This window comes from Gopherus evgoodei, chromosome 18 (assembly GCF_007399415.2).
Source record: "Gopherus evgoodei ecotype Sinaloan lineage chromosome 18, rGopEvg1_v1.p, whole genome shotgun sequence".
In the NCBI taxonomy this organism is placed as follows: Eukaryota; Metazoa; Chordata; order Testudines; family Testudinidae; genus Gopherus; species Gopherus evgoodei.
This window is the reverse complement of record NC_044339.1, coordinates 11,925,928-11,946,560: the sequence shown is the minus strand read 5'-3', so window position 1 is coordinate 11,946,560 and position 20,633 is coordinate 11,925,928. Positions and strand designations below refer to the sequence as shown.

At 42.5% G+C, this 20,633-nt stretch overlaps 1 protein-coding gene across 5 annotated transcripts in view; it reads left to right on the top strand.

Moving 5' to 3' along the window:
* Positions 1–20,633, top strand: part of KIF1B (kinesin family member 1B) — a 145,235-nt gene that overhangs the window by 102,184 nt on the left and 22,418 nt on the right. For all 5 annotated transcript variants that reach the window (XM_030537400.1, XM_030537398.1, XM_030537399.1 and 2 more), the window contains 11 exons: positions 4,638–4,756; positions 7,395–7,480; positions 7,633–7,762; positions 8,972–9,134; positions 9,894–9,984; positions 10,682–10,800; positions 11,661–11,716; positions 15,571–15,679; positions 16,666–16,732; positions 18,021–18,105; positions 18,322–18,427. In XM_030537400.1, the coding sequence (XP_030393260.1) occupies positions 4,638–4,756; positions 7,395–7,480; positions 7,633–7,762; positions 8,972–9,134; positions 9,894–9,984; positions 10,682–10,800; positions 11,661–11,716; positions 15,571–15,679; positions 16,666–16,732; positions 18,021–18,105; positions 18,322–18,427 (1,131 nt within the window). The remainder of the gene's footprint in view (positions 1–4,637; positions 4,757–7,394; positions 7,481–7,632; positions 7,763–8,971; positions 9,135–9,893; positions 9,985–10,681; positions 10,801–11,660; positions 11,717–15,570; positions 15,680–16,665; positions 16,733–18,020; positions 18,106–18,321; positions 18,428–20,633) is intronic.

Sequence of the window (20,633 nt, the reverse complement as noted above, 5' to 3'; positions counted from 1 at the left end):
ATATAAAGTGAATCCAGATCTCTGCATCTCTAGATATATATTTGTCAATCTGGTCTTATATAAATTTCCTCTATTATATAACTCCACTTTTGATCATACAGAATTTTAATCAAATTGAATTAATAGTTTCATGAGTTTCCATCTGTCCTCTGACTGCAATTGAATTTGAAGCTCTCCCCCGCTATAGGTTTAGTTTTATCAGTTTGTGTAACCTTATGCTGGTTGTAACAGCAGTAACCTGCTGCTGTTCTTTGACTAGACTATAGCTGGAGGTTGTATATCAGCATAGTTCAACTGATTTCCATTCCTTAGTATTTTCCAGCATGTATCCTGTTTTGTAAACTTTGCATATGGACAAGTAACTAGGCAGATAGTCTCCGGCAGTGGTGATTGCTTGATACAGATTGAGACAAAACCCCATAGTACACTTAATTAGCTGTGCATGCTGTGTAAAAGGGACACAGTGGGACAGAGTAGCATTCCTTCCTGACCTCAACAGTGATGAATTTGTCCTGAAAGGGAGCGTTAAGATACTGAGGTTTAGTCATGCAATTACCCAGCCCTTCTTAAAATCGAACTACGGTATTTTATACTGTGCATTGTCTGCCTTCTACCTGAACTGTAGTTTTTTTCTTTTTCAAAGAGCTGGTCCCTTTAGCCATCTCTTCTGGCATGCTGGGATGTTAAGTCTGAATACTTAATGGGGTGAAATATCGAAACATTTAGTATATTTTGAGGGAGGCGGATGATGGTTATGCTGTATTTTCTTCAAATCCTGAATTGATGTTGCGTATATTGAAAGAGAAATTCCATGATCATTCTGAGTTCTGTTGTTTTTATGTTGGGTAAAAATTTCTGTTTGTAAAATTTCATTTCTGGTTTTGTTGTGAATGTGCCATTTTACCTCACCAATTTTTCTGCTAATACAGTTCCCCCTCTTTCAGTCTGCTGGGCTAAAGTGCAGGGAGATACTTGAAGATGGGGATCATTAGGGGAGGGTGGGACAATTCTCCAATGTGTGAGGGAGAGGTGAAATGTAACCTTAACCTTACATCCATGCCCAGCTTGGCATGCTCCTGTGGTGTAACACGTGGAGGAAGGTGCTATTGCTGGATAAAGACAGCTTTTCTCTCTACAGCCACAGCAGCCAATGTGCCATTGCTGTCCATGCCACACAGAATCCATCATTTCCTACACCAGATGGGAACCCTAAAAGATTTTTTGTATCCATAATTTTTTCCCTGATTTAAAACAATTACCCACAGCTGGTAACTGGATGGAAGGAAGTGGAAGACAAAAGCCATATTTTTTGTCCTCTGGGGTTGTCATTTTCTCAAGGTGACTCTCAAATTGCAGCTGACCATCTAAAGCTGAATGCATTTGATATCATATCTGTTGGATCATAACTTCAAAATCTGGGTCACGTGTGTAAATAAATTTTCATTTGCTATCTTGGGATAGTATATTTTGGTAGCCCTAGCTTTAGAGGAGAAAGGCCTTTTGTAGAGACTGGTTATGAGACTTACTTTCTGTGTATACACACAGATATGAGGCTAGCTAGATTCCTGCCTGGTGGAGAGAGGAGAAGAACGGGGTGTATGTCTATTTTCCCTGGAATTAATGTTTTTTTTTAAACTGTGTGTATTATTGGTGCTGATAGTAATGTTATACCTCCCTGAACTCCTACCCTGGTCCAGTTAGTATAAAATATTTGAGTTCATTAGTCTTTCTTTTGGCTGATTTTCCTTCAAATTAGCACTGCCTTGGGTTTAAAGTCAACATTAATTTGTAAACAGCTTTTTTCCTGACTTAAGTTTTCATCTCCCCTCTTTATCCTGTTTTATCAGTAGGGCCCTACCAAAATCATGGCCATGAAAACGCGTCATGGGCCATGAAACCTGGTCTCCCCTTCCCCTCCCCCCTTCCTGAAATCTGGTCTTGTGTGCTTTTACCCTATACTATGCAGATTTCAAGGGGGAGACCAGGTTTCTCAACTGGGAGTCCTGACCCAAAAGGGAGTTGTACGGTTATTTGGGGGGCGTGTCAAAATATTGCCACCCTTAGTTCTGCACTGCCTTCAGAGCTGGGCGGCCAGAGAGCAGTGGCTGTTGTCCAGGCACCCAGCTCTGAAGGCAGCGCAGAAGTATGGGTGGCAGTACCATGTTTTGCTACCTTGACTTCTGTGCTGCTGCCTTCAGAGCAGGATGGCCGGAGAGGGGTGGCTGCTGACTGAGGGCCCTGCTCTGCAGACGGCAGCAGAGAAGGAAGGGTGGCAGTCTCCATACCATGCCATCCTTCTGTGCTGCTGCTGGCAGCAGCTCTGCCTTCAGAGCTGGGCTTCTGGCCCAGCAGCTGCTGCTGCCCAGCTCTGAAGGCAGCACCGCCACCAGCAGTAGCACAGAAGTAAGGGTAGTAGTACCACACCCGCCCTACGATAACCTTGTGACCCCACTCCCCCAACTCCTTTTTGGTCAGGACCCCTAAAATTACAACACTGTGAAATTTCAGATTTAAATAGCTGAAATAATTAAATTTAAAATCCTAAAACCATGAAATTGACCAAAAGGGATAGCATGTTTGGTAGGGCCCTGTTTATCAGTGTTTACCTCACTTTGGAGCAGACTGAAAAGGAAGTAGATCCTAATTTTATTTATTCGTGTGCTGAGTTGTGGTGGTTTGTATATTTCTCTTCGTCTTTTTTTTTGCTCTTTCAGCTTTATTAATCCTTCTCTTCTGTACTGCATTTTGTCATCGCTTTATTTTGGCAGAATTATTTTAATCTTTTTAGTTTGTAATTGACAAATGCCTACCCCTTGCTTATTTCAAAAAAACCCTTATGCTGAGGCCCAGGGAAGAATGGCCTCTTATTTTCTTTAACTTGGTTTCTTGACTATGTGTCACAAGGCACTGAGATCACCTCTCTGTTTTCATCTCTTTTCCTGTGTCTGGTGAATACTGTGTACATATGAGGGTACTGGTCAGAGGCAGCAGAGATGCATATTGCTCACCCTGTACACCCAGAATAATAAATGATTTAAGCTTTATTTTTAATTGTACTGGATATAAAGGCCAAGGGGAAAACTGAGTGTGTGAAAGGAAATCCAGCTAAACATGTGGTCCGTGCTGTAATATAACTCGCTGTCAGCTCAGCTAGAACCATCTGAATGAAACAGTTGTCATGTAGACTTCTAGTTAATGAATTATAAGGAAATTGTAGCTAGTAGTATTACATACCCTTCCTGCGTTCTTCCACTGAATTCTGAAACATCTCATAATACTATCTTTCTCAGATCATTAAAGTCCCTTATCCTGCCTTCCTTGTTGAGAACAATCCATGGACTGATCTTTTAGGCTTCTCTGCGTTTAGATATTTACTTTGATTGGGGGTACTCTTTCCACACTTCAGCTTGCCATTTTAAGAGCCCTTTATAATTTTAAGTTCTGCCATTTAAAAGAAAAAAAATTACTTTATACTTTCAATTACATTAGAAAGCTATCAGAGGGGGTAGACATGTTAGTGTGAATCTGTAAAAAGCGACAGAGTCCTGTGGCACCTTGTAGACTAACAAATATATTGGAGCATAAGCTTTCGTGGATGAATACCCACTTTGTGAGATCCATGTGGTGGAAATTTCCAGAGACAGCTTGCCTGCATATTTATACCTGCCTCTGGAAATTTCTACCACATGCATCTGACGAAGTGTGAAAGTATAAAGCATACTTTGTTTAAGTATAACGTGAAAGTTGTGAACAATAAATTTGTCAAACTACTAATTCAAAATAAGACGCGCACACACTCTCCCCTTACTTGGTGTTAAAATTTTCAGTTCTAATAAGTTTTGTAATATTTTTCAGTACTGGCCCAAAATGCTGCATTCACTCTGTTGTAAGCTGCAGTGTTTTGGACTGTTGCTCTAGAATTTCATGGTGGTTTGTTACATGGGAGTGGGCAATCTAATACATTCCAAGCTATTTGTAGAGAATACTGTAGCTCCCCCAGTACTCAGTAACTGATCTTAGAAGCTTGAAAGATGGCGTATAATTCATTGGGGAATTTTGAGAATTACTTCACATATATAGTGTATGCATATTTTATAATAGAGGAGAGAGGATGCTTAGTCAAAAATCTGTTTAAAATGCTTGTATATATCCAAGTTAAAAATTTGTTAGATTGCTGAACAGTCACTTTCCTTTTAATTTGTCATCTCTAATTATCTTTAAACTACAGTCACAGGATGGAAAGTTCCTAATGATGCTTTGTATGCAGTAGGGCCTCTTGAGTTTTTAATGTCTTTCTAACAATGCTGTTTACAACTATATTGCATCAAGTCATCTTTCATAAGCCAACCATCTTAAATGTCTCCTCTATATACTTTATAACTCACTAATGTAGGCCTGTTGGCTCCAGCCAGCTCTGGTTTGAAGTGTCTGTGTTTTCACACAATTTAGCTTGAAAATACTACAGGAGCTCTGTAAGGGCAGTGTGAAAATAGAAGGACACAGTACAAGATAATGTGTTATAACAGAACTGCAGACATTAGGCTGTATGAAGGTGTTTGTGTCCTGTCAGCCAATCAAATACAAAGTTCTCTCTACAAGTGATGGTCTGATGTTTGTTTTTTCACTCCTATTACCAGGGCATTCGTATACCTGAGCAATCTTCTATACCCAGTGCCCCTTATCCACAGAGTGGCAGTTGTCAGTGAGAAGGGGGAGGTTCGAGGATTTCTGCGTGTGGCAGTGCAGGCAATAGCAGGTAAGATATTCTGGGCATGCTCTTGCAGCTCAAGCCTTTGAGTGGTTTTTGAACAGCTGTATTTAAAAAAAAAATCAAGGGTAGGAGAGCGGCTGGCTTCAAAATGTTCACTTTTTTGCTGCATTCAATTCTGGACCAGCTTTAAGGTCTGGTAATTGCAAGCCTCCCAGGACACTTACTGTGGCACATTAGAAAACTGGGGTTGTATTTTTTCCAGTGATACAGAGCATTTGGCCAAGGCCGACCTAGCTAATTTGATCAGTTAATTTGCAGAAAATGTATCATCTTTTTTTTTAGAGGTTTTGAAATGTTCACTGTCTACCATTGAGATTTGTATGTGGTAACTAAGACAACCCAAGGTGTAGAGATTATGGGGAATACATATTTCAAGACCCTTTTTTAAAAGATGTCTTTCTTCTACAATATGGCATAAACGTTATGGTGCATGTGACTCTGTGTGTGTGTGTAAAGGCTTGAATGGTACTATTTTTGGATGACCCACAGAACTTGCTTGTAGCTCTGACATCTTGAGTCTCATGCACTTGTCCCAAATAAACACCCATGAAACCTTTACTTCATATATTCATCCTGACTTTTCAGTCTTTCCTGTCTTTATAACTCACTTACAAAGTGCTCTACCATCTCATATTATATTCTCCTCTCTATGGATACAGGCACCTCTAGGGATTGGGGAAGGAGTAGAGTTAGCATTGATTCCTCAGTTATTCATAGGCCAGATCAAAGTCCCTCAACATCCAAAGAAAAGAGTGAGCCTCTGTCCTTGTATAGTGGCTGAGGGTTTGTTTCTGCCTCCTCCTGGGGTGGTTTCCCTTACCCTTATAGTAGGTATTGTAGAGAACTACACGTTAGCCTCACCCTGTTCAATTTTGCATGGGATCCATGTTGGTTTGACTACTTGGGGCTGCTGGGTAAGGACAAAAAAATCCCTATTTCTTTCCGGGGAAACCTTGATTAAAGGGGGGGTGGGGTGGGAATTATCTAGCTAAGCTGACCTTTCTCTTCGCTGATTTTTGAGAAAGGAGGTAATAAATTTCCTTTAACTAGCTCTTGGATCTGCCAACCAGTTGTTGGCATTTTGTCCTTTGTTTTCCACACTGAAATGAACTAGTCAAGGTTTGTCCCTGGTATTTGACCATGCACCATTCATTTTGGTGAGAGCTCAGATACTTCTTGTAATTTATCTGCCCTTTCTAGCAATGGCTAACTTCCAACCATTGTCTCTTGTATTGGAAGACTACTCTGTAGGTCTTATTCTCCATGGGAACATGTGATGAAGTCTCAGACACTGAGGCTGAGGGATTCACTCTGGCTGAGGCTCAAATGACAGATGAAACATTTGAATACATTCAAAAGGTTTACTTCTAGCCTGGTTTGCTTCCCTGAGCATTGACACTTTAATACCTATGGTCAAATGGATGATATGAAAGAGCAAATCATGGCTATTACAAATTGATTTTGCAACGTCTTTAAATAAAGCCATGACATATTTCAGTCAAAGTGATATTTCAAGATGGCATTCTTAATTTTGGGATCACTTCTGTAAGTATGTCTCCTGTTAGAAAATACCTCAGCACTATTTGGGCACCCCTCCTCTCTTATTGGCAGTCTCAGCAGAGACTGGGCTGAATGGGCCATAGAGACTGAAGTAGTCACTTGCTTTGAGTTCCTGTGGATCAATATGGCACATTGAAGCTATGCCATTGTAGGTGCTCACGCTGTGGGTAGAGGATTTTAGTTTTCAGGACTGTAAGTCTGGCTGTTTATCATTTCTTGAAAGACCATAATCCTTGATGGTCCTAGGGATTGCTGACGAATCTCGCAATGTTCAGAATTACTAAACTTGCTATAAAAAGCCTTGGATTTGATTTTTTTTAACTCCTTTCTGTAAAGCTTATTCTTGTATTGGGTGTTTTGTCATGGCCATTCTGTCATTAATGTATACTGTGTCACAACAGGAAAGGGTTATAAAGCTATTACCCCTAGTGAACTCGGCATGACTATCTAGATGAATACAGTAAAGAAATTTTAAAATGGCTATAAACTACCTTCATTATTCTTCACTGTGTAGCAAAAATCCCCTATAGATAAGGATCTTGAGGTGTGACACAGGTCAGTGGTTGCATTGGAACTAATGTGGGGACAGGAACTGAAAACCTGTTCTCTGCTAATCAAGCCATTGGTCCATCCTGGTTAGGGTTATATATAATGTTTCACGTTTCTAGTTGGAAACATCTCTAAGACTTTCTCATCTCTGATTGTTGGTCTTTTTCACTCATCATGTTATACACTTTTGCCCATTCGTTTTGGATGTAATCTATTTAGAAACAAGCAATTAAACAGTAAATATGGATATAAAGTTTTAACCCATGAATTCTCAAACTCCAGCATATTAACTTTGAATCTTATGGGTAGCATTAACTTGTTTTGCTGGTCTTCTCCATTCCCTTCCCAAAAGCCAATGCTAGATAGTTCTCTACAGTATTTTATCTAGCAACTTGTTCACATTTAAATGACCGAAGTGATGGGGTATCCACCACTTGGGAGACTAGTATCCCATTGAGTCACTCTTGCCATTTGAATTCGTTTCCAATAGTCTCTCTTTTCTTTGCCTTTCTAGCGGACGAAGAAGCTCCAGATTATGGATCTGGCATTCGGCAATCTGGCACAGCTAAAATTTCTTTTGATGATGAATACTTTAACAAGGTAAGAAACATTAATTGGATTGGAGAGGTTTGTGAAGGGAAGGGACAATGTCTTGTTCTAGATACAGAACAGTTAGAGTGGGTTAAAATGTACAGAAGGCAAATCGGAAGTTGCAGGGCTCTCATCTGCAGCCCCTGTCTTGTGTTCCTCAGAGTGACTTTTCTTCAGTTGCAATGACTCGTTCTGGACTGTCACTAGAAGAACTGAGAATTGTGGAAGGGCAAGGTCAGAGTTCAGAGGTCATCACTCCCCCAGAAGAAATTAACAGAATGAACGACCTGGGTAAGTGGGCACATCTTCTGGGACTTGAGGGGACAAATATGGGGCTATTCTGTATTTTCATGAAAAGGGGCTTTGGGTGACAGGTGAAGGAATAGTGTCCTTAGAGTGCCGGGGTACATCATGGTGACCGTTTCCTTGTGAGAGTTTTGATTTACAAAATATTAACTCCCATGTAGCACACAGAAGAAGCTTTTAGGTTGCAGCTGTTCAGAGTTTTTGATTGTTGTCAATCCACTAGAAGGTTTCAGAAGTTGCCTGCTGTAATGGAGTGTTGGGGAGTCAGGGCCCTACCCCTCTCTTCCTGGGATTCACCGTGACTCTCAGCCAGCCAGTAAAACGGAAGGTTTATTGGACAATAGGAACGCAATCTACAGCAGAGCTTGTAGGCACAACCAGGACCCCTCAATCAAGTCCTTCTGGGGGGTTCAGGGAGCTGAGACCCAAGCTTGGGGTTCCCTGCGTTGCACCACCCAGCCCAAACTGAAACTAAAACATTCTCCCAGCAGCTTTCTCCCCCTTCCCCTCTCCTCCTCCTCTTCTTTGTTCAGTCTCCTGGGCAGAAGGTCTCACTTCTCCCAACCCCGCTCCTGGCTCAGGTAGCTTTCTTCTCATCCCCAATGTAACTCCCAGGCAACATTCCCAGGTCAAATCTGCCCTGTTCCGTCACACCTGCCTCTTTATTTATGCTAATATCTAACTGGTAATTACTGTGCTCCCTTCTCTTGCAACTCTAGTATCCCCACCTTGGGTGAGAAGAGAACTCTATTAAACCTGCACTGTCTCCACATTGTGCTACCAGTGAACTCTGCACTTTGTTGAGATCACTGTGTCTTGTCTACACCAGGATTTTTTTTATCATTAATTTTTCAGGTGCAGCTTGGTAGGTGGTAGCCTTGGTGATGACGGTAGTGTAGACAGGGTTCAGAAGAACCCAGGCACTTTTACCACTGTCACCTAATGCTGCTCTGAGTGTGTTAGACACTTTTTGGAACAACACTTGATCCTTGACTATCCTACTGCTTTTATCAGTGCTACCATTAGTGAAGCTGCATGTATTGTGAGTTAAGGCTTTGAAAAATTCTCTTGTAGATAAGCTACTGGAGAGCAGGTGTTTGGGGTTGGGAGATTAAATCCCGCCTTTGCTGGGTCGAGTATTTGTAGATGTAGTAAATCTGAATATTTCATGGGAGGTTTTTGTGTCTCTTTAAGACCTGAAGTCAGGCACTTTGTTGGATGGGAAGATGGTGATGGAAGGGTTTACCGAGGAGGTTGGCGACCACCTGAAACTGGGTAGTGTGTTCACCTTCCGCGTGACAGTGCTGCAGGCCAGTGGTATCCTCCCAGAATATGCAGATATCTTCTGTCAGTTCAAGTAAGAATCTCTCTTTGGTAGTACAGGGTGGGGAAGGTCTCTGCAGTGAAGAGGAGTAACTGTTGCTAGATACTGGGCAAATGGAGACAAAACTGGAGTGATTTTTAGGAGTCAGTGTGGCAGTGTCTTGTGGGAAGGGAGTCAAATCTGTGTGACCTGATACCAGATCACGTGCCCTGAACAAACATCTGCTTTGTGTTAACGGTGGCATCAGGGAGCAAAGCTCTGTAGAAAGAGGTAAGAATCAGCCTTTAAAAGCCACACATCCAATGCCTCTTGTCTTAGGCATCCCTGGGTGTTTTGTAGAAGAGTCTTTGAGGTCCTCTAATGAAAAGTGCTATAGAAGTGTAAAGTCATAATACCCAGTAAATTGGTTAATATTTATTACACTTATAGGGTCCAAATCAATGGGCATTTAAGCACCAGATAATGATACCAGTGTATAACTTTAAAATTAAAACCCATTCCATGCATACACCCAGCTTGAATCAAATGGTCTGGAATTAGGGCAAATTCAGCAGCTCTCAAATGAGAGCTCTGTTCCCATTTAGTTTCCAAAGAATAAGGATTAGAAGGGGAGGTAGCAAACATACAAACAATAAAACAGTAGGAGCCCCAAAGTTTTCTAGAATAAACCTGCCTAAATAAGATTGGTTGAGGCCCAAAAGATGGCCAAAAGAGCAGAGATGTGCAGATTTCTCTAAGGGGTGGAGCTGATAGCTGAGCAGTTTTCACTAATCTGATCTGTTTTGGTTTTAGCTTTTTACATAGACACGATGAAGCTTTCTCTACTGAACCTCTCAAAAACAATGGTCGGGGGAGTTCTCTTGGGTTTTACCATGTCCAGAATGTAAGTGAAGCTTCGTGACTTGTATGAAGTGTGAGTGAGTGTCCATAATACAGTGCTGTTTTGGTTGATTTCAGTGCTGAGGAATGCTTGTAGCCTTCCTGTCAGCCTCCTCAGCCAGGCATGTGCAGGAAAGGGGCGGGGGGTACAGATGAATAAACAATAGAGAGGGCATGGTCGCATGAGTGTTATAATCCTTTGTGTAGCGCATAATGCCTATTAGTAAATTACAGAGCATTTAAGCAAGTGTGTGTAGAGGCTATGTGACTCTTTTCCCTTCTCTTGGTTCTGAATTCCTTTTGCTTTCATTTCACCCATCAAAATATTGGGAAGTGCAATAAAAACAGCTCTAGAGTTTGCATTACAGAGAATAGTCAGTGTAAATGGAAAAGCTGTGTTCAGGCTTCCAAATTGATAGTGTGTAGTCTCACAAGTTGTGTAACTATCTTGTGACAAATAGCTTCCTACTTTTCTTAACTGATGAATGCTTAGGTCAGGGGACTTTTCTCCTGTTACTGTTGTTTGACAACCTTAACACCTGAAATCAAGTAAGGTATGTGTCTCCCTTTGCTGTGATTGGCTCCAGTCAAGCTATCAGCCACTGGATAAGAAATGTAGTACCCTGGGTTCTAATGTTGGCAGACATACGGTTTTCATTTTATCTCTGCCCTGACTCTTTCCTTACCTTTTTTTTTGCTAGATCGCTGTGGAAGTGACAGAATCTTTTGTGGAGTACATCAAAACTAAGCCAATTGTGTTTGAAGTCTTTGGGCACTACCAGCAGCACCCTCTCCATCTGCAGGGACAGGATCTCAACAGGTATTGACCAGTTCAGAAGTAAGTGTCCTTCCCCTCATACTTCTCAGCAGAAGGAAGAAATCCTGCATGGGAAATAGACACCACATTACCGTATCCCTTTGCTTCCTGAATTCCATGCCTCATGTGGAAGTCTTGCTACTTAACATTAGTGCCAAGTGTGTCCTAAGCAAATTCTAATACTAGACAAGTGACAGGATAATGGGTGCCCCATAGTTGATGATGATACATATTTAAAGCCAAAAGAACCCTGTGCAAAACAAAACTTTCTTCAAACTCCTCGTGACTTCTAGAAGCACACCTGCCAAGGCTGCTGAGCACCTTAAATGTTCTGAGTCAGGGAAAGGTTTCCTAGTCCTCTTCCTCTACGGTGTGAGGGGAGAGGATGATGCCTGGATTCTTGGGTTTGGCTTGGATTGCTGGAAACAGTAGCTGCAAAGAGGAACCACATGCTGGTGTTAAAGGGAAAAACCAGCAGAGATTTGTATCCCTGCATAAAGACATTTTCAGGAAATGCCTCTCATATCCTGTTTTCCCTTGAGCGGAGACTAGGGAAAGGGCAGTTGGAAATATTAAAAGGTAATCCATCTTTGCTTGAAGATGGGCAAAATTGAGCTGGAATGGAAAAAGGGGTAAGTGTGTGTTAGTAGGAGCAGGGCAAGGAATCCTGGGTTATATATGTTCCAGATATGTCCCATGTGTGATTGGGCACGTCTGTGCTTGTTATCTTTGTAGAGTGGAGGTTGTATGTACCTGCCTCATAGGGTTGTGAGGCTCACTATTTTTTTTGTAGAGTGCTCAGAGATCCCTGGGTGAGAAACAGGTGGGAAACACCAGAAGTAACTGCTCCCCTTTCTCTGCAGCCCTCCTCAGCCATCCCGACGATTCTTTCCACCGCCCATGCCACTCTCAAAGCCAGGTGAGAACATACATTTTCTGGGTATGTCTCTGTAAACTCATCACATAGAAGTAGAGTGTGAAATATTCAGAACCCCAGTCATTTGAAATCGAGAAATAACACGAACGAACAGTGCAAAGGGCACTGGAACATCCTCACTGATGGGGTTCCTTCCCAGGTGTTCAACCTCATCTCAAAGCAGTAGTATTGTCAGGGCAGTCGCGGGGAAAGAGTTGCATCTATGAAGTGTCCAGCACGTAACACTCAATCTGGCTGTGCAGCCACTCTCCTCAGTGTGGTTACTGAAGCGAGGATTTGCTTATCCATAAATCACTCTGCTCTGCTTTTGCTAATGTTGCTTTCACTTTCATGTACTAAGTCAACCTTGCTAAAATGATCCCTCAGTTTTCTTTAATTTAACTGTGCCTATTGAACTTTTTTCCCCCTCTGTCCTTTTATCTTCTTTCCCTTTTCCCAATCACCTGCTCATCTCCACCACTCCTATTTTTGTTCTCCATTCCCTTTTCAGACCATGAGAGAAAAATTGAGTTGATTAGGTATCTCATGTCTGGTTATGTAAATGTACATGTGCTGAACACACTGTCTGAGCACGCCAATGTGCTTGCGTCCTCGGCTGTGGCTGCATTCCAGGATGGGGCTGACCAGCTGCCACCTTTTCTTTTTCTGCCTGTTCCCAGCTGTCAAAGCGAGCGGGTTCCCAAAAGAGATGGTTAGTAGTCAAATTCGATCTATGGTAGATGTAGAAATAACCCCTAATCTTGATCCCAAAGCAGTATGTCTACACCTTTACCTTGTGGTGCTGAGTACCAGAAACTACCTTGCGTTCTGTGGTCGTTGTGGAGTGATGAAGCGTTTAGAATAAGAAACATCTAGTGTCTAGAGCAGAGTATGAGGAATCTGAATTTGTGTGCCAATCCTAGCTCTGCTACTGATTTATTGTGACTTTGTCACCTAACTTTACTTAGCCTCAGTTGTCCCATGTGTAAAATAGGAATATTTACCCCTTGCCCTTTGTGAAGTGCTTTGAGATCATTAGATGCAAGCTGCAGAGTATTATGTAGAAAGTTATAAAACTGAGGGGTAGAGGGCATTTTCTTTTGAGGTTCTGTTAAAATTATTCTTCCTGCTTATCTGTTATCTGGCTTCATTTCTCTCTTTCTCCCCTCCCTGTCTCCCCTGGGGCAAAAGCCAGCTGTTTGGGTTGAAGTAGACCAAATATGTATCTTGCTGACCCAGCCCAGGAAAATGTTTAGAACAGGCCTGCTTAGTTCAGACTTCAGTAGTTTGTGTCCCTGACCTTCCTCCTGACTAGCATGAACAACTCTGATTCCAGCTGTCATGAGCTCATGGAGGCTATGAGCACAGCTGCAGCTGTTGTTTTGTTGGTATGGTGGGGGTGTAAGAGGGTGATGTCAGCTACTTAAGGTATGAATGAGGGAGAGCAAGTGATGTCACTGGAGCTCACTACTTAGCATGATCGTTTTGGCCTGCTGTGTACCTCTTTCATTCTTGTAGTGAAGTCTGTCTGCGTCTTTGTGTTAACTGTTTACTGTTATCTGAACAAGGAGTAGACGGAACTCAAATCTCATCTTCTGAAAGGGAGATTATCTATCTCATGTGCATACACAGGCACCTCCGCTGACTGACTGCCACCTGTAAAGCAGGATTTTTGTCTCTTATCAGTGGGTTGTAATTGAGATTATGAAAGTGAAGAGAGGCTGAGGCAGGAATGGGAGAACCTAAGGAACACTAAACTAAGGCTTATCTTCAATAAATGGTGGGATGGGGCCTTGAGAGGCTACGGAAAACATTGACTGCGTTAATTAAAAAAAATAAACATTAAAACCAAGGGAATGGGGAGAAAGTTGCAGAGTTGAACACACTCCTGTATTTAGGGTGGAGTGGAACAGAACCCTCAAGTACCTTTGTCCACTCCCAAGAACAGAATAGGGAGGCAAAGTGGAGGTAGAGGAAATGATAGGCAGAAATTGTGTAAACTTAGGTCTTGTCTACATAGCCCTGCAGTTCAGACTACAGCCAGGTGAATTACAGGGTTCGCTAGTGTGCCACACTGTAACTCACCCATGCGGACGCTATGGGTGCAAAATAAAAGGTGTCTTGTTGGTGGTAACTGAGGCCTAGTCTACACTAAAAAGTTCGATTGACCCAGCAATGTCACTCAGAGATATGAAAAATCCACACTCCAGAGTGGCATAGGTAAGCCAGTCTAATCCCTGGCATAGACAGCACTAGGTTGATGAAAGAATTCTGTTGACGTAGCTACTTCCTCTCAGGGAGAAGGATTATCTATGCTGATGGGAGAACTCCTTTCATCAGTATAGGTAGCATTTACACTGAAGTGCTGCAGCTGTAGTGTTTCCAGTGTAAACAAGCCCTTAGTCCTGTTTGAATTAATTCAGTCCTATTTAAATGAGGTACCTTTTAGAGCCACAGTATCTACATGGGATAGTTAGAGCACAGCACACTAGTGTGCACTGTAATTTGCCCCCATGTAGTTTGAACTGCAGGGCAGTGTAGACATGGCCTCAAAAAGGGGAAGTCTGGAGTATTGCTAGAACCTGTCCATTTTCTGTGATTACCAGTTGCTAGAAGCACTGTTTATCCATTTTCTATTTATGAGTTAAGGTATCCCTGCAGAGCTAGTGAGTCTTGAAGCACTAATTTATCAGTAATCCTGAAATATAGGGAGCCAAGGCTTCCAAGACTTTTTGTCAGAAATAAGCCCTGTTAAATCCCCTGATGTGCACATGCACTTGCTGTAGGTTAGCGATCCCAGCTGAGTGTACTACTGTTTGTAGTAAAGTGAAGGCACTAATATCAGGATCATCTAAAATACCTACAGGTCCAGTAGAAAGTGCATCAACCCTAAATTTCTGCAAGAATCCTTGGGATCTTGGCTTGCTCCTGTCATTCAGAGACTTGGAACTGATGCAGGAGTACATATGAACAGACTTAGCCCCCTTGTGAATTCCACGCATTCATGAGTTGGAACTCCTCTTTTTTTAAAAAACTGATCTCATTATAGGTCTGAAAGGACCTACATCTTAGGATGTCATGTTGAGAACACTCTGAAGCATCTGACTTCCCTCCCATATTTGAATGATTTTAAACTATACTTTAGGTTAGCTTGTTCCAAAAATGGATCTTTGAAGTGGCATAGGATTTTCCCATGTATCAATCCGTAGAGGTTGCCTGTCTTCACAAGACACTCCTAGTTATAGTTCATTTATTTCTTTGTGACCTGTCAAGTGCTAACATTTTGCCATGCAGTAGTTTGGGGGAAAGTGCCATCAATGCCCACCTTTTTTCCTTCATGGTGCTAATGAGTTAATGGGATCAGGTTTGTTTCAGCTTCTGCAGATTATGTAAAACATGTCCCTTACTGCACTAGGTAATGACCACCTATCTTGCAGGGTCTGGTGCATGACCATCTGAGCAGTATGGAGGTGGTGGAAGGATTAGCCTTTCTTGTATTTACATGTAAGAGATTTAGTAATCTTTTCTCAGTTCTTTTGTTGGAGTAGTGAGATCTCTCAAACAAATAGTGCTTCATAATTGCCAGCCAGTCATCTAACTGTAAAGTTACTTGGATGGGGGAACACCGTGGATTTAAAACGAGACTCCTCGATTCCATAGACAAGCCTGTGACTGACTGTTCCTTTCTGGCTTTTTGATGGCAGGTGTCTTTGCCATATTACCTGCACATGCACAAGTAGAAATATTACACTGCTTTCATGTGATAAGTAGCACTGAAATTACATTGTGGAACCTAAGTACTGTAATAGCATTACCTGTGTGCAGTTTTTGTGAACTGTTTTTTTTATTCTTCTAAGTGCCAGCCACAAAGCTAAACACTATGAGCAAAACTAACCTGGGCCAGAGCATGAGCAAATACGACCTCCTTGTCTGGTTTGAGATCAGTGAGCTGGAGCCAACAGGAGAGTGAGTTCAACTTTTTATCTTTCTTTTGTATGAAGAGGGAAAACGGTTGGTAGGAGTGAATTCCTTCATCTTTAGGTCATTGGTTTAGATCAGCACAGGTTTATAATGTTTGTCTATTCCCATCTGTAAGATGCCTGGTTTTGTATGGAATAAAGTGGTCCCAATCCAGTTCCCAGTGAGTAGGTATCAGCAACACAACTGGCATTAGTTGGCCCCATTGTTCACAGTCTCATCAGAGTGGCCAAAGACTGAAGTATGGAGAGTGACCTTCCTTCTCACTCCTAGACCTGATCCCTCCAGGTCAGCGGCTGGGTATGCTGGCAGAGCAGTGAGTGGGGGGAGCTTGCATGGCTGCAGATCATGTGATACCTGGTCTCTTGTTAACTAAAGAGTTCAGTCTCCAGAGGTCAGTCCAACAAAACATAAGAACTGCCATTCCAGGTCAGACAAAAGGTCCATTTAGCCCAGTGTCCCATCTTCCAACAGGGGCCAGTGCCAGGTGCCCCAGAGAGAATGAACAGAACAGGGAATCAAGTGATCCATCCCCCATTGCCTGTTCCTAGCTTCTGGCAAACAGAGGCTAGGGACACCATCCCTGCCCATCCTGGCTAATAGCCACTGATGGACCTACCCTCCATGTATTTATCTAGTTCTTTTTTTGAACTTGTTATAACAAGAGCTATATTGACTTTAACCCTGCAACACAGAGGGAGTTCCCTGACAGACCTTTGGGAACTACATTATAGGGTCATTCTGCAGTTTTGCAAAGAAATGTTAATGTGTGATGTGATACTTAATGATGTTCAAAAGTCCAATAGAGAGGCTGATTTTGGAGTCAGTGGAAGCTGCATTTATTTTTATTAGGCTATTATATGTAAGATGTATGTTGGTGGTAGAACAAAGCAGCAGTGTTACCTAGTGTCCCACTGCCTGCTCTGTTAAACACGCCTTCTCTAACCCGGGATGTTCATTCTTGTTTCACACAGATACATCCCTGCTATTGTTGACCACACTGGAGGCTTACCCTGCCAGGGGACTTTCTTGCTTCACCAGGTACTAACAGAGCCTAGAAGGGGGCAGCTAAAATACTTATCTCCTTTTGTGTCTAGTGGGCAGATGTGTAATGTGCTGGATCTTAGATCTATTTTATCTTCTAGTTCTGTCTTACCACAAACCTGTCTGTCTCTCTCTTACTATAGCTCTTGGGTCAGTCATCTTTCTACTTGTACCTGTATCTCCCAGGCGTGGGTCTTTGGGTCTAAATTCTGCTCTTTCAAGTGTTTGGTCATATATATTCCACGCCTAGTACTCATGCATTCAAGAGTGGAATCTTTTGACCAGCAGTGCCCTTTGCGGCTGCACATGCATCTTTAATGTCCTCATGCTCCTGTACCTAATGCATAGTGGTGCAGACTCAAACACCACTTAGTTCCTTTTCACTGCCCTGGCTGCGAGATGGAGCTCAGCAGTGTCTGCATCTCGATATGCTCTTCCAGAGACAACTTAAAGATATTTGTGTATATTATTAGTGTGTTAGTGATGGCTTAGTTAGTATGGTTTCCCTTTAGCATCTTGGGAGGTTAACATACCCTATTTGCTTTTATCTTTTGTTGTGGGGTTCTTTCTGGTACTGGGGCTTTAAGTATCTTCCCTTCTTTGAGGCAGTAATACCCATTAATGCTGGGCATATCGGATGCCTTTTGTCTCCCCAACAAATGCTGTACATATAAATCCGTTTTTAAAAGGAGTTGGAAAGTGAGCATGTCTTAACCTTTCTTTGTTAGGCTGCTCCATGCAACATGCTTCTGATCTGGACGGGGAGCCCCCTTAGATTAGTTTCATCTCAGTTCAGAAGTGCCCCAGTAAATTCTAAATCCACTGTCTCCCAGGCCCTGTCTTCAGAAACTGTCCCAGAGTGGACTCATATTGGACCAAAAAACCAGATCTTTGGAGGAAAGGGAGTGTCTCCTTTGGGGCAGATCCTAGGATTTATAGCAGATTTCCTAGGGTTTGTGAGACTGACTCCTGTATACCCTCAAGGTACATGTACCTTCCCTGGAAGTTTAGAGACAGACAGTTTGAGGGGTATTTTGGGTGAAATATACTTCTCCTTGTGGTATGGGAAGGGAGCAGGATGAGTTCTGCTCTAACAGGAAAAGATTCTTCCTGTATTAGGTTATATTCAGGGCCCAAAAGGGGATGGAAGTTTGTTTCCCATTATGAGCCTGCTGACAGGTGAGGTTTACATGTTCATGTCTCAGCCGTGGTTTCCCTATGGAAACGACTTCATGGAGTGATTTAATAAAGACAAGTCTAAGCTATGCCTTTTCAACTCCACCAGGGAATCCAGCGTAGGATCACAGTCACCATTATCCATGAGAGAGGCAGTGAATTGCACTGGAAAGATGTGCGAGAGTTGGTTGTTGGTGAGTATTTCCTGGTTGTTCCTTCCATCATCATCATGATGAGTTATTGAATAGAGTTGGGGTAGTGTCACCTATTGAGGGGGATCCAGAGGAGAAACTCTTGGTCTGAGGCTGCCTGTTAGAGCTATAGGTCTTAAACCTCATTTGTCAATGAGAATTCCTTCTGAGAGCCTTTCAGGTTAGGTTTAATTGGTACTGAAATTCATTTATCTTCAGGACGCATCAGAAACAAAGCCGAGGTAGATGAAGCTGCTGTGGATGCTATTCTGTCTTTGAATATAATCTCTGCAAAGTACCTGAAGTCTTCTCACAGCTCCAACAGGTAGGCAGATGTAAAGTGCTTTCAGGGCTATTTACATTACTCCTCTGCATTGATAAGCACCATGAAAGGAGGAAGAAAGAATGGGGGGAAGGAGGGTCGCATTCACTCAGGAGTTGAAAAACTGAAATTAAAGCACAGCATTAAAATACAAGGACAATACCACGGGTGAATCAGACAGCCATGCACATCCCTACATTACAGTGGGAACAAGTGTACGGTGATCTGACAAAGCCTGTTGTGTTAATATATTACTCCTGCTCTGATCAACTCAATCTTAGTCTTAGTCTGTGCTTTTTCAGTGCCGCCAGTGAGTCGTGGGGAAGCAGGGAGTGGATTTATGCAAATATGACAAGCTGGCTCCTCTAATGTACTTGTGTATTGTGAAATCAGAGCAGCCTTAAAACAATATTCCATAGGTGCTCTGGTGACCTGCAGTCGTCCTTCTTACATAAATGAGGATCTAACTCTCAACAGTTGCTCTGAGCATCACTTATCAGAGAAAGAAGTATCCTCCCCAAGTGAAGATTCATTGTGGGACAGGGCAGTCTTTCCAAGGAGGATTTGTGGCTGAGGGTCTCCGTGGGGTGCACTGTTAATAAGATTTCATGAATTGTATAGTCCTGTGCTTTAGGATCTGCAACGAAAGGCTGTGAAGCAGAATTCTGTATTGTGGGCAGAGTCCCTCCCCTCCAGAACATCAGCCGAGTCACAGACTCACTGTGTTTCTGTCAACTGGGAAATTGGGAGGAAAATACACATCTTTTGGAAAAATCAGATTCTGCATCAGTTTTTAAGGCGGGGGGGGGAGGACGTGATTTGCAGCCTGCTGGCCATCAGTTTTCTAAAGTCTAGCTGGATAAAGTAATTCCAGATTACTCTAGACTTTGTTGTCACCAGCTGGGTCTGGTGCTGCTGTCCCCTAGCGTCAGTGAGTACTGAATTTTATAACTGTGGTATTTTGGCTATTACTGCCTAATGTCTCATCTCTTTGAAGGTGAAAATAAAACTCCAAAATATTGAGTAACTTTCTCTAACTTGAGGGGGGAGTAAATTCTTTCTGTAAAGGAGGAGGGCAGTGGGGAGAAGAAACAGGGCTTACATGGAGATTTTATCTCTTGTCCTGTAAGAAATCTGAAGGGCACTCTGTAATAGCCCACACAGAGCAATTTTTCTGACATTCACTGCTGACATTTCCTGCCAGTGTTCACCACTGAAATCTTTCTCTCTGATGGTCATAGAATAAGTCTCTAAATTCCCCTAGTAGTCAGCCTTTGTATTTTATGCTGATTGTTCCTTAAAAACAGGCAGCGATGAGCATGACCACGAATGTGGGCCTTGGAAAGCTTTAGAACACACAGCTGTCAGTCAGAAGGGAATAGCATCTCAGGAGAGATGGAGAGGCACATTAAAATCATTTCATAGCTCTGATGGAGGGATTCGTATATCCCAACTGATAGTAGTTGTTTATACATTTTAATGTGATTTAATTTTTAGCATCTTAGCATTGATCTGGCAGCATAACCGGACTGGGAGGGAACAGTTGCTGCATTCCCATCTGATCCTAGTGGACTTGCAGTAGGAAGATCACATATCTTCTCCCCTGCTTCTTACTTCCAAATAAATTGCAATATGGCCCCAAAATCTCTATCTGGAAAGCTTTTTGGAAGTGGGATGGGGTGAGTGAGGGTTCAGGTAGCATTGGTGTATAGTTGGTACCAGGTCTTTCCCCAAATTGCCAGGGTTTGGTCTCTGAGTGTGTGGAAGGGTGGGGGCCAATGCCACAGTCAAGGGTATGTGTTCTGTTTGCTCACCGTCTGCAGACTTGTTTTCTGGTTGCTGTGTGTTTTGTCTACTTGTTTTCCTCCTTTCAGCTGTTGCTTCTCTGTTCTGCCTTTTGCTGCACTAACAAAAGCTCTTTCTATGTTTTTACAGGCTCTTTCTTGATAAGGATATGCCTAGGTATTTTCTGTTTGCTTCCTTTTGCACATAAAGGTTCTTGTGGAATAGAATGCTTTGTCTCACTTGTGTTGCTGCCATTTCCTTTTTAGCCTTTAGTGGATTTTGTCAGCAAACCTCTTGGCTCTTCTGGGAGTGATGTATTTCCTCCTCCCTTGTGTGCTGGGAATTTGTCAATGTACAGTTCAGTAGGTGAACGCATTAAGACAAATTTCCTTCATTATTCAACAGAGACAGCTTACAATGGTCC